This window comes from Salvelinus alpinus, chromosome 3, assembly GCF_045679555.1.
Source record: "Salvelinus alpinus chromosome 3, SLU_Salpinus.1, whole genome shotgun sequence".
Taxonomy (NCBI): Eukaryota; Metazoa; Chordata; class Actinopteri; order Salmoniformes; family Salmonidae; genus Salvelinus; species Salvelinus alpinus.
Genome location: NC_092088.1, coordinates 34,690,725 through 34,705,435, shown reverse-complemented (window position 1 = coordinate 34,705,435; position 14,711 = coordinate 34,690,725). Strand labels below are relative to the sequence as shown.

Sequence of the window (14,711 nt, the reverse complement as noted above, 5' to 3'; positions counted from 1 at the left end):
GGATCCCAAATTCATACAACCACTGTAAAAACGTTTTTTTAAAGCAATGAGGCTGAGGCAACAGATCAGACTCTTTAGCTTAAATTGTTGATTAACTTCTTGATATTATAAGCGCAGAAATGCGCACACGGCAGTAGGATATGCATGAATGTTCCATAATGCAATTAGCGGGAACACACCGTTCTAAAAAGCACACTGCACATGTGAGCGGCTTTATGTGACAGAAAGTAAAACATCCGTTACAAATGTAGAAAGAGGGGATATCTAAAAGACGCAAACATTAGCATGGGTTGCTAATATGACTAGGATTGTGTCTTTAGCTGCTGGACAATGACATTATGTTGATTTGAAAACCAATAGAATATGAAAGAAATGCTGGTTTCAATTGCATACGGAAGTGTTTATAAAATAAATCCCCTTAACATTTCTATGACCTGATTTTGGCAAGGCTACTTTGAAACAAGGTAAGACATGCCTCATACAATGAGGATGGAAGTGCAGGACATACCATTTTTGTGGGGAGTGCAGATGATTTTAAGTAAATTAATGAATGGCTACATAGCTAGCTAGCTAGCTAGCTCACTACACTCTACAATTCATAATAGACTGGCACTATGTAGTCAGATAGCTAGCTACACCTATTGCCAGAAAGTAAATAAATAATTCAGCTAATAAAAACAGAATCTAATTCATGTTAATAAGCTAACCCCATCATTGTTATGGCCAGCCATCTTTGTCATATGATAATGGTATTTGGTCATATGATTATGGCAGGATTCAAAGATAGGCAATAGAAAGAGTGATAGAGAGAGAGCACCACCCATGTTGAGGCAGGGAGAGGACTAACATGTAATCAGGTGAGAGTTTGCGTTATAAGAAACTATCAGTTCAACACGCTTCCATGGGGCAGTAGTCTGTGTGTTGTTGTGATTCTGGATGGCCAGATTGATAGCAAGAATGACAAGAAACTGCCATGTGGGGAATTGTACGTGGCTCGTTTCAGCTCGTTTCATCTTGTTATTGATAACATGTCTTGTTTTGAGTTCATCTTTGCTGACTGTAGATTTGCACAATGAGCACTTGTTGTCTCTCAAATACATCGTTACAGTTGTTGGTTAGCTAGCTTTAGCCATATAAGCATTGACATGAAATCAGTCAAAACACCTCAAAACAAGATGAAACGAGCTGAAACGAGCCAAGTACAATTCCCCACATGGCAGTTTCTTGTCATTCTTGCTATCAATCTGGCCATCCAGAATCACAACATCACGCAGACTACTGCCCCATGGAAGCGCTCACAACGTTTTTGTGACGTTGTCAGCCAACCCATCTATTTACAATTAATTAAAGATGGGGTGTGGTGGTGACTTTCTGAACAGTTAACAGTAAGAACACAGTTTTAAGTAACAAATAAAAAATATGGGGTTTCAGTTGTGATTGGGATATATTGACCAATTTATCAGGACATTTTTTGATACATTTCCCCTTCAAAATTCACCAGAAATAACAATTTCACAGCTATTACCAAAAAAGCTGAGAGGGGTGTTGACACCGGAACCCATTGACCCTTACCACCCCAATATCCAACACAAAGTTGCGCCTTGCACACACACGCACACACACTCACCTGAGCGCGTGTTGAGGCGGAACTGGGAGGAGCCCTGTAGGGAGTAGATGAGTGAGGCCTGTCCAAACTCCCGGGAGGCGTCCAGATCAGTGGCATTCACAAACACAACCGTCGCCCCTGAGGAAGAGAGAGAGGGGAGGAGTGAGTGAGAAAGAGGGGAAGAAAGAGGAAGGGATATCAAGAGTGAGGTGTACAAATGTGTATGAGGAGTGAGAGAGAGGGGGAGCAAGAGGGGGGATCAGTGAGAGAGGCATCTTTCAACCTCCACTCTCCCACACTCAGCTACACTGACAGAGAGTGGCACTGAGTGGGTTTATGGATTAGTGGATTATCAGCAGGTTGTTTGGTATTATGGTCCATGCATGGAAGAGCCTTGATAAATATCCAGGGAAGGTGATGAGAGGCTAGGTCCAGAGCCACACGGTTAGCTAGTTAAGTTAGCTCCATGGTCCACCCCCACAGTCCACTTTGCTTTCAAATTGGCACTTCAATGTGTGTGTGTGAGAGAGAGAGAGAGAGAGAGTGAGAGAGAGAGAGAGAGAGAGAGAGAGAGAGAGAGAGAGAAAGAAAGTGTGTGTGTGTGTGTGTGTGTGTGTGTGTGTGTGTGTGTGTGTGTGTGTGTGTGTGTGTGTGTGTGTGTGTGTGTGTGTGTGTGTGTGTGTGTGTGTTTGTCTGACACATTTGCCAAGCTCTTCAGCAGCTCTGGCGGACGAGGGAGTAGTCACTTATCTCAATTCCTCCAGTGATTGGAAACAAAACTATTGTATACTCTGAATGCATGCATGAGAATGAATAGTGATAGTAATTTAACTGCACTGGCCTGCTAAGCACTTAAAAATAATATATAAAAGTACATTAGAAGATATGAGACAAGAGGGGATACAAGTCGAGACATAAAAAAACTACACAAAGCAAAGAAAGGAATATCATTGAAACTCAAGGTAAAGGGTAAGAAGTGATAGGGTTAGGATTGGCCATTAAACTAGTCTATTATTATTGTACAAGGTAATTGTAATGATCTACAGTATGTCAAAGCTGTTTGAATTGAACAGAAGGAATGAATGGACACCCAGTTTTAGCCATTGACCTCATTGTAACACCAGGGCTGGGTCTGAAAACGTGACTTGCTGTCCTTGTTTCCACCACTCCTGGCCTCTCTCCTAAAGTGCATTGGAGGATGGAGGAAGCAGGGTTTTTGAAGGCTAGTTCTTAGACACAACCCAGCTGTCTTCTGTGAGTGACTCCAACTGTAGATATATAATTTTTTATGTAATAAAGGGATTTAATTTGACTACGTAATGCATTCATGACACAGAAAATGATGTTTATTTCAGTGGGCGAGGGAGAAATAACTTGTAGTATTGGACACCATCTGGATGTCACCGTGACATGTCAATTAGCTAACGTAACGACAATCCAGTGCGAAATAAATGCAAATGATCAATACAACAGTATTGTATCGAGGTGGTTACCGACGTGAGTTGCTTCCCACTGGTCAGCAATTGCTTCCCACCGGGCAGCTGTAGGCTGTCACATGTCGTTAGCAGGAGCTAACGTGTCCAACTTGTTCCATCCCACTTGACTTCATTTTGAGTAGGATAGCAGCCTACACGACAAATAACTTGTAATATTGGTAGAAACCATCTTGAAACCGGCTTGCGCCAACACAACAACAAGGAGAAGGAAGTAGCTAGATAGTGTATACAATATTGTTAGAGAGAAATAGCTAGATAGTGTAGCCAATATCAGGCCAGGATGACAGCTAAAGCACATTTATTGTAGTGATTTTCACTGAAAATGTGCAACTACGCCATTACTGTTCAGATTTTATTTAAAAAATAACCAACAAATTATTCTGAACACTCTCCCAAGTCCCAACTTCGGCAGACAAGTTTCAAATTCTCCCTGAAGTTTCTAGCTACAAGCTAGAAATGATAGTAGCATCAGGACTACTGACTGAACTGATTAAAGTAAATCCGTTTGTATCCAATCGACTCTCACTGCAAGACATACATCATCAAATTGGGAACCAGGCGTGTCTGTATAACCTCACCCGTTCAAAATCTGTCCACGATAAGCATACTGATAAGCAGACCACCTGCCTTCCCACCTTTGGGACAACGACACCCATTGTTAGAGACTATAAAAAAAAATAATCTAATTGTATTCGTCACATGCGCCAAATACAACAGCTGTAGACCTTACAGTGAAATGCTTACTTACAAGCCCATACCAAAAAAAGTAAGAGGTAAAAATAACAATAGCTGGGCAGCAGAAAAAGAGCAGCAGTAAAATAACAATAGCTGGGCTATATACAGGGGGTACCGGTACAGAGTCAATGTGCGGGGACACCGGTGTCGAGGTAATTGAGGTAATATGTACATGTAGGTAGAGCTATTAAAGTGACTATGCATAAATAATAACAGAGAGTAGCAGCAGCGTAGAAGCGGAGGATGGGCAATGCAAATAGTCTAGGTAGCCATTTGATTAGATGTTCAGGAGTCTTATGGCTTGGGGGTAGAAGCTGTTTAGAAGCCTCTTGGACCTAGACTTGGTGCTCCGGTACCGCTTGTGCGGTAGCAGGGAGAACAGTCTATGACTAGGGTGGCGGGAGTCTTTGACAATTTTTAGGGCCTTCCTCTGACATCGCCTGGTATAGAGGTCCTGGATAGCAGGAAGCTTGTTGCCATACCAGGCAGTGATACAACCCGTCAGGATGCTCTCGATGGTGCAGCTGTAAAACTTTTTGAGGATCTGAGGACCCATGCCAAATATTTTCAGTCTCCTGAGGGGGAATAGGTTTTGTCGTGCCATTTTCACGACTGTCTTGGTGTGCTTGGACCATGTTCGTTTGTTGGTGATGTGGACGCCAAGGAACTTGAAGCTCTCAACCTGCTCCACTACAGCCCGTCCATGAGAGTTTATTTGTTCTTTGCCAGTTGAGGACTTGTGAGGCGTCTGTTTCTCAAACTAGACACTCTAATGTACTTGTCCTCTTGCTCAGTTGTGCACCGGGGCCTCCCACTCCTCTTTCTATTCTGGTTAGAGACGGTTTGCGCTGTTCTGTGAAGGGAGTAGTACATAGCGTTGTACGAGATCTTCAGTTTCTTGGCAATTTCTCGCATGGAATAGCATTCATTTCTCAGGACAAGAATAGACTGACACATTTCAGAAGAAAGTTCTTTGTTTCTGGCCATTCTGTAATTGAACCCACAAATGCCGATGCTCCAGATACTCAACTAGTCTAAAGAAGGCCAGTTTTATTGCTTCTTTAATCAGAACAACATTTTTCAGCTGTGCTAACATAATTGCAAAAGGGTTTTGTAATGATCAATTCGTCTTTTAAAATGATAAACTTGGATTAGCTAACACAATGTGCCATTGGAACACAGGAGTGATGGTTGCTGATAATGGTCCTCTGTACGCCTATGTAGATATTTCATTAAAAATCCGCCGTTTACAGCTACAATAGTCATTTATAACATTAACAATGTCTACACTGTATTTCTGATGAATTTGACGTTTTTTTAATGGACAAAAAATGTGCTTTTCTTTCAAAATCAAGGACATTTCTAAGGGACCCCAAACTTTTGAATGGTAGTGTATATACTGTATTTTATACCATCTATTGCATCTTGCCTATGCCACTCTGTCATTGCTCATCCATATATTTATATGTACAGTGAGGGAAAAAAGTATTTGATCCCCTGCTGATTTTGTACGTTTGCCCACTGACAAAGAAATGATCAGTCTATAATTTTAATGGTAGGTTTATTTGAACAGCGAGAGACAGAATATCAACAAAAAAATCCAGAAAAACGCATGTCAAAAATGTTATGAATTGATTTGCATTTTAATGAGGGAAATAAGTATTTGATCCCCTCTGCAAAAGATGACTTAGTACTTGGTGGCAAAACCCTTGTTGGCAATCACAGAGGTCAGACGTTTCTTGTAGTTGGCCACCAGGTTTGCACACATCTCAGGAGGGATTTTGTCCCACTCCTCTTTGCAGATCTTCTTCAAGTCATTAAGGTTTCGAGGCTGACGTTTGGCAACTCGAACCTTCAGCTCCCTCCAAAGATTTTCTATGGGATTAAGGTCTGGAGACTGGCTAGGCCACTCCAGGACCTTAATGTGCTTCTTCTTGAGCCACTCCTTTGTTGCCTTGGCCGTGTGTTTTGGGTCATTGTCATGCTGGAATACCCATCCACGACCCATTTTCAATACCCTGGCTGAGGGAAGGAGGTTTTCACCCAAGATTTGACGGTACATGGCCCCGTCCATCGTCCCTTTGATGCGGTGAAGTTGTCCTGTCCCTTTAGCAGAAAAACACCCCCAAAGCATAATGTTTCCACCTCCATGTTTGACGGTGGGGATGGTTTCTTGGGGTCATAGGCAGCATTCCTCCTCCTCCAAACACGGCAAGTTGGGTTGATGCCAAAGAACTCCATTTTGGTCTCATCTGACCACAACACGTTCACCCAGTTGTCCTCTGAATCATTCAGATGTTCATTGGCAAACTTCAGACGGGCATGTATATGTGCTTTCTTGAGCAGGGGGACCTTGCGGGCGCTGCAGGATTTCAGTCCTTCACGGCATAGTGTGTTACCAATTGTTTTCTTGATGACTATGGTCCCAGCTGCCTTGAGATCATTGACAAGATCCTCCTGTGTAGTTCTGGGCTGATTCCTCACCGTTCTCATGATCATTGCAACTCCACGAGGTGAGATCTTGCATGGAGCCCCAGGCTGAGGGAGATTGACAGTTCTTTTGTGTTTCTTCCATTTGCGAATAATCACAGAAACTGTTGTCACCTTCTCACCAAGCTGCTTGGCGATGGTCTTGTAGCCCATTCCAGCCTTGTGTAGGTCTACAATCTTGTCCCTGACATCCTTGGAGAGCTCTTTGGTCTTGGCCATGGTGGAGAGTTTGGAATCTGATTGATTGATTGCTTCTGTGGACAGGTATCTTTTATACAGGTAAGAAACTGAGATTAGGAGCACTCCCTTTAAGAGTGTGCTCCTAATCTCCGTTCGTTACCTGTATGAAAGACACCTGGGAGCCAGAAATCTTTTTGATTGAGAAGGGGTCAAATACTTATTTCCCTCATTAAAATGCAAATCAATTTATAACATTTTTGACATGCATTTTTCTGGATATTTTTGTTGTTATTCTGTCTCTCACTGTTCAAATAAACCTACCATTAAAATTATAGACTGATAATTTCTTTGTCAGTGGGCAAACGTACAAAATCAGCAGGGGATCAAATACTTTTTTCCCTCACTGTATATATTCTTATTCCATTCCTTTACTTAGATTTGTGTGTATTAGGGAGTTGTTGTGGAATTGTTAGATTACATGTTAGATATTGCTGCACTGTCAGAACTAGAAGCACAAATATTTCGCTACACTCACAATAACATCTGCTAACCATGTCTATGTGACCAATAAAATTGGATTTGAAATCACTTTGATTTGATTTGAGCTGTCACATTCGCTAGCTAGCCATACAGACAACCAGCTAACTAGCCACCGAACTGGACACTCGAGTAATTCCTGTTGATCTGTAGGTTATGGTTTGCCATAACTTATTTTCATCCATGCCTCTGGTGAGAGATCTTCTTGATGCTGACACATGCTAATGTGGCACAGTAAGGCCCAATAGGAAGAATATCCAAAGGCCATTATAGAGGGCAAGGTCCACAGAGGTCAGAGTCCAATATGGTCTGCGGATACTGTTATGGCATTCCGCTGGAGGGACAAATGAGATATGTACTGTCTATGTTCTAACCGGTCAGGGAATGACACCCTAAAACCAGTACCATGATATAGACATATCTTTTCCAGAGCTGGTCCTGGATTATAACAATAAAATAGGCAGGGTTGACCATCTCAACCAACTCAGGAACAACTATAGTCCTGGACTCACAGGCAGGACATGGTGGAAGTATGTGTTTTGGGGGATGATCAACATTGCTATTATCAATGCTTACACTGTGTGGGGGACGCTGTAAAGGCCCTTTCCCAGAAATCGCAGGCACGTATCCCTGAAGGAATTCAAAATGCAACTTGTGCATTCGCTTTGTGATGGCTACAGTGGCAGGAAGTAGGGAGCTAAGAATGTGTCACCAGGGGGTGTGGACCGAGATGCTACTCATTATTTCAAAGCAGGCCACTCCCTGGTGAAGTTTGAATGGAGTAAGAGAGGGTGTGCATCCGGATTGGACACAGGGCAAAGAGTGGGTGCTCTACGTGTTCTGTGCCACTTTGCAAGATGGGGCCGTGCTTCCAGAAGTTCCATTACATAATGTAGGCTAAATGCAAATACTGAAGTGAAATCTCAAATTGTGTATTAAAAAATATTATCTGAATCCAGCCTAACACTTAGTGTTTGTTTTTATCTGTCTCTACCTAATACTTGTTGCATTTACTGAATTGTTGTCAAAGTATTATGCTTATATTTTGTGCCACATGCTTCAACAAGTTACATGACATGTTGTAGGCTAAATTCAAATGCTCATGTGACAGTGTGACATGAATTTGTCATACAAATCTTATAGGCACATTTCTCTATCTAATACTTGAAGAAAATGTTGTTAAAGTACTATTTCTACATTTTGTGTCAGGCCTGGTCTAAATTGTATTGAGAAAGCTTATCTACATTTTGGATAGTCTCTGAATAGTTGTTACATTTTTTGTTGCATTTTTTTGTAACATAAATAACCATCTTTGACAATCCAATAGCCTACTTTGTGTGGGTTTTGAAATACTTTCTGAATATTGTCCTCTGGTCACATTTTGGATACATTTTTAAAATGGAAATTATATTTATAGGTATAATATTTTATAGTTGGTACATTTTGAGTGAGTATTTTGGTCAAATTTACTACATTTTAAATACTCTAGAATCTTTTGCTGTGTTGAGTGTTTATCAATTTTTGATAGTGAGTGATAGTGATAGTGAGCCAGAAGAGGAATGGACACCCCTCAGAGCCTGGTTCATCTCTAGGGTTCTTCCTAGGTTCCTGGCATTCTAGAGAGTTTTTCCTAGCTACCATGCTTCTACATCTACATTGCTTGCTGTTTGGGGTTTTAGGCTGGGATTCTGTATAAGCACTTTGACTTCTGCTGATGTAAAAAGGGCTTTATATATACATTTGATTTGATTTGACAATTTAGTATTATTCCTATTGACATGAATGTGGTGTCATATCAAATAAGAATTTGTGCTCTTTAAAACTAAGTTAAGTTGTAATTGTCAATTGTTCTTTTGAGCTATGTCTGTTTGTTTGAAATCTGTGAGAAAATGAGCTTTATCTTGAAAATGACCAAGTAATCTACAGCAGCATTCTGGAATTATATTGAGGCTAAAGGGTTAACTAAATGTTTCATAAGCTTTATACTTGAATTTTGTAACTTTTATTGACCGAGTTGGAAAACATGTTGACATTGTACCAGTGCTTAGCTAGCTAGCGAGCTATATTAGTGAAACATTGGGAAATGCTAGCTAGCTTGCTTTACCACACTGTGTTAGTACGTTTTACTAACTAGTTAGTACGCTTTACTGATTGTTATTGCTTTGAGTCTGAAATTGGGAATTGAATTTTAATGGTTTGAATATGAGTCACACTGAAAAATGTTCTCCTGTTTCCTTATTTCTCCTGGTTAGTCTATTGTCTCTGCAAATGTTGTTGCATTGTAACTACAAAGTAATAAAACATGTCACTTCACTTCACATTAAGTTGCTTGCTCCTGGGTAAGTACATTGTAAATACATGTATGTCCCTTTAACAACATTGTAATTACAGAGTTGATGGTTAAAGATTGTTACATTGTAAGTACTACTGTGTAGCCACATAGTAATAGGGGCAACTTAATGTAACGTGTTACCATCTTTTCACATATTCACCAACACTGGTATGGCAGAAGCACCAATTTTGAGAACGGCCATAATGATAACACTACGCTGTCATTGTAATGATGCAACAATTAAGATACCTAAATATGAGGTATTGCATAGCATGACTGGATGGATATGCTATGAACATACATTAACCTTTAATAATGAGGTTGGGATCTGTTATAACACGTTCATGAAATGCTTATAGATGTGTAATAAAAGCACTATGGATATGTAGTCAAAATAAATTCTTACCTAATAAAGTTATTATATTTCTATGACTCCAACGCACCTGCAATGATGTTCTCAGGGATCTTGACGAGGTAGGATGGCTTGCTGAACTTTGGCGGGTTGTCATTCTCATCCTATGGGAGAAGGCGAGCAAAGACAACAAAAATTATAACACTTAAACACAACACACAAACACATTATGATATGTAGTCTGTTTCTTTGTGTGTATATGTATTGTGTGGAAGTCTATTTGTTTTAGCATTCTGAGAGTCTCTTGCTCAGGAGTAGTAGTATGTTGTTGATTTATTGTAGTTCTCTCTGGGGTCTGTATAGATTCTAGAGGGATAGTGTCTTTATCCAGCCATGAATATTTTGCTGTGACACTTCTCTGTTTCTTTATTATGGTTCTGATTACCAACATATTGCACCAGCAGAGTTTTAGACACCCAGCTTACAGTGTCTGTGTGTTTGTGTATGTGTATGTATTTGTTAGTGTGTAGGTATACTATGTATTAATCTATTTGAAAAGTCTCTGATACAAGATGAGGTATGAATCCCAGCAGTAGCCTCTGCATGTGACAATATGGGAGAATCCATGTGATAAGATGCACAGAGAGAGTGAAGTCCAAACCTATTCGGCTATCCCCGGGCACCGAAGTTGGGTTAAATGCAGAAGACACATTTCAGTTGAATGCATTCAGTTGTACAACTGACTAAGTATCCCCCTTTCCTCTCTCTCTCTCTCTCTCTCTCTCTCTCTCTCGCTCTCTCTGTCATTCAGTGGAAGACAGGGAGTCACACACACAAACCGACGACCACATGGGGTTATCACTGTGTGGCAGCATCACACACAGGGCTTTCGTAGTGCAGCACAAGATAAATAGTAGCCTGAGTGCCAGCTGTCAGTGTTAACCTTCTATAGCACCTGCCACAGCAGGGGACACTCCAGAAATAGTGACAGATATGAAAGTGTTCGTGGTTAATTGTCTATGTAGCTATGGTTTATTAACTGTTTATGTACGGGGTTAAACACTTCTATATGTTTTTCTCAAATGTGTTTCTCTATGTAAGGATGTATGCTCATTCACACTGCTTGTTGGTTAGCAAATGCTCCTTCTACCTGTCACTCCCTAACTTCTTGACCGGTGTTTTGGCTCACTGCAATGTACTGCTTGTTTCTACAGCACTTCCTGTCAAGAACAGAGACACGGAAGCTCAGCCAGCCTAGCTAGCCTGTAGTTTAAGTGGAGGTAACTAACAAACGTTTTCAACGCTGCAGGAGCTGTGTTTATTTTTCTCTATTCTAGGACAATGTGGACCGTCTGGACTTTCAATGTAACAACTGTTTGCTTGCAGAGGACTAATCTTAGCAAATAACTGGCGAACTTACACAAGCTACTGGGGAATCTATGCCTGCCTACTTTCTCTTTCTCTTCTACTCCAGAAGCTGGATGCTGCTCTGGTCTGGTGGGAGTGTCGCCGCCGTGTCGTCTCTCCATAGCCGACTGGCCGCTGCTCTGCAGGGATCCTTCCCAGAAGGTGTCTCCCCCTTCCATGGAGAATGGAGTTAGTAGGTCACTTCTGGAAAACTTAGTAGATGTTCCTATTCTTGACCCTACCAACCAGCCGTGGAGGCACGTCACTCGCAGTGGAATTCGAAAGCAGCGGCCTTTGACAATAGAGGCCTCCTTTGCGAATGGAAGTCCGGACTTGAAACAGACTTCAAACATCTTGCCGCCCTGGATCCAGAGGTTCCGGCGCCTTCATCCCTGGGGGCTTCCACTTCGACATCGGATCCTGAGGTACCTGCATCCTTTGTTCTGTCTCCATTTACGGTGGCTGCTACCTCAGGTTCAGATCTTTAGAGCTCCCCCTCATCGGATTGTGAGGGTGTATAAGACTCTGGCCCCTTCATTAGCCACGATGGATTCTACGGCTGGCTCAGGTCCATCGGGACGCACCTCCCATCGGTCTTCTAGGGGTCTTCTAAACCACTCGAGGCGAAAGAACAGCCGGACCTCCTCAGCCATTTCACCTGCTGTCGTCATCACCAGCTCTATGGTGAGAAACCATGTGCTATCCTGGAGCACGAATACAGGACATTACAAGGCTTTTTCCTACCATTCTACAACAACTGCCGGGGGCTGACGCTGTCATAGTCCATGTGGGGTCAACCGACATTATAGGGGCTAGCTCGGAACTGCTAAAAATGAATTATAACGAACTGATTTGAGCTCTGAAAGATTCCAAAAAGCGGTAAATTATTTCAGGCCTGTTACCATTGCTAGGCTGTGGCTGTGAAAGACTCAGCAAGCTACTGGCATTACACACCTGGCTAAAAGATTACTGTTGCTCTGTTGGCATAACTTTTATAGATAACTTTGACACCTTTTGGAAACAGTAGACGCTCTACAGGAATGACCGAGTCCATCCAAATCATCTTGGCTTCTGGACCACGTCCGCGCATTTCAAGGTTGCGTTGAGAAAGTTACTTATCAGTGACCCAAGCCCTGCTCAGATAATCCCTACCATTGTGTTGCTGTGCTGATGAAAATGTACATTTTCCCAGGGGCGTTGGCTGTCATAATGTAAGTAACATGATTTATGTCCTTCTAACTCCCCTGAAAGCCTCGGTCAAACCTACAGCTATTGTATGCAGTACTCATGCACCTATGAACCTGAGTTATATGTTAGCACTGATGCTAGTTCACCCGAGTAGGAATATGTTTGCCCTAGTAAGAACTCCACTGTGTGCAGCTCAGCTCAAAAATAAATATAATTGTCATGTCTACTACCTCTGATAAGCCTCCTAGTAAAGTAATAAAAAACATTAAAGTCTCCCAGAAAAGTGAAAAATATAGCCCACATTAACATATGTAGCCTAAACAAGGTTCATGAAATTAATAACTTGCTAGTAACAGATAACATTCATATACTGACTCTCTCTGAAACTCACTTAGATAATAACTTTGATGATTCAGTGGCAGTAATACATGGTTTCAACATCTTCAGAAAAGACAGGAATGCCAATGGTGGAGGTGTTGCCATTTATGTTCAGTCATATTCCTGTAAGGCTTAGATACGATCTCATATCAAATGCTATTGAAGAAATATGGCTACAGATTTTCACCTGCCTCACCTAAAGCCCGTTCTTGTGGAAAGCTGCTATAGACCAAGTGCTAACGGTCAGTATCTGGATAATATGTGTGAAATGCTTGATAATGTATGTGATATCATCAGAGGTATATTTTCTGGATAATCTAAATGTTGACTGGCTTTCATCAAGCTGCCCACTCAAGAAAAAGCTTAAAAATGTAACCAGTGCTTGCAAACTGGTTCAGCTTATCAGTCAACCTACCAGGGTATTTACAAATAGCACAGGAATGAAATGATCCACATTGTTCACATCTTTACTAATCCTGCAGAAATCTGCTCAAAAGCCGTATCCAAATCCAGCAGATGTAGTGATCATAATATAGTAGCCATATCAAGGAAAACCAAAGTTCCAAAGGCTGGGCCTAATATAAGTGGTCAAACAATACGTTTTGTAGTGATTCCTATGTTGAGGATTTAGATAATAGTTGCTGTTCTGTGGTGTGTAATGAGGAGCAACCAGACGCTGCACCTGAAACATTTCTGAAATTGCTGATTTCAGTTCCACATGCATCCATTAAATAACAAAAAATTGTTAAATCCCCATGGATTGATGAGGAATTTAAACATATTATGGTTGAGGGGGATGAGGCAAAAGGAATGGCAAATAAGTCTGGCTGCACAGCTGATTGGCAAACGTACTGTAAATTGAGAAATCAAGTGTCTAAACTTAACAAAAAGAAGAAGAAACTGTACTATGAAACAAAGATAAATGATATAAAGAATGTCAGTAAAAAGCTTTGGAGCAAGTTCAATTATATTTTGGGCCAAAAGGTAATCTCTGCTCCATCATTCATTGAATCAGATGGCTCATTCATCACAAAACCCACTGATATTGCCAACTACTTTAATTATATTTTTAATTGCCAATATTAGAAAATGTAGGCATGAAATGCCAACAACAAATTCTGAACCTACACATCCATACATAACTGAAAAAATGATGAAATACAAGCATTGTCATTTTGAATTCTGTAAAGTGAGTGTGGAAGAGGTGAAACAATAATTGTTCTATCAACAATGAAAAGCCACCTGGGTCTGACAACTTGGATGGAAAATTACTGAGAATGATAGCGGATTATATTGTCAGTCCCAATTGCCGTCTTTTCAATCTAAGCCTTCAGGAAAGTGTTTGCCCTCAGGCCTGGAGGGAAGCAAAAGTAATTCCGTTACTCAAGAATAGCAAAGCACCCTTAACTGGCTCAAACAGCTGACCAATCAGCCTGTTACCAACCCTCAAACAGCTGACCAATCAGCCTGTTACCAACCCTCAGTAAACTTTTGGAAAAAATTGTGTTTGAACAGATACAGTGGCTTGTGAAAGTATTCACCCCCTTGGCATTTTTCCTATTTTGTTGCCTTACAACCTGGAATTAAAATATATTTTTTGGAGGGTTGTATCATTTGATTTACACAACATGCCTATCACTCTGAAGATAAAAAATATTTTGTATTGTGAAACAAATAAGAACAAAGACAAAAAACAGAACACTTGAGTGAGCATAACTAATCACCCCCCCCCCAAAATCAATACTTGGTAGAGTCACATTTTGCAGCAATTAATTGCTAGTCTCTTGTGCTATGTCTCTATAAACTCGGCACATCTAGTCAATGGGATTTTTGCCCATTCTTTAAGGCAAAACTGCTCCAGCTCCTTCAAGTTGGATGGGTTCCGCTGGTGTACAGCAATCTTTAAGTCATACCACAGATTATCAATTGGATTGAGGTCTGGGCTTTAACTAGGCCATTCCAAGACATATAAATGTTTCCCCTTAAACCATGCAGGTGTTGCTTTAGCAG

The 14,711-nt window shown here is 41.1% G+C and overlaps 1 protein-coding gene across 1 annotated transcript in view; it reads right to left on the bottom strand.

Moving 5' to 3' along the window:
• The window catches only part of LOC139570592 (cadherin-23-like), a 587,919-nt gene that overhangs the window by 202,431 nt on the left and 370,777 nt on the right, over nucleotides 1-14,711 (bottom strand). Inside the window, exons 18-19 of the mRNA XM_071392575.1 lie at nucleotides 9,820-9,892; nucleotides 1,628-1,744 (exon numbers count right to left, since the gene is read on the bottom strand). Coding sequence (XP_071248676.1) covers nucleotides 1,628-1,744; nucleotides 9,820-9,892 — 190 coding nt within the window. The remainder of the gene's footprint in view (nucleotides 1-1,627; nucleotides 1,745-9,819; nucleotides 9,893-14,711) is intronic.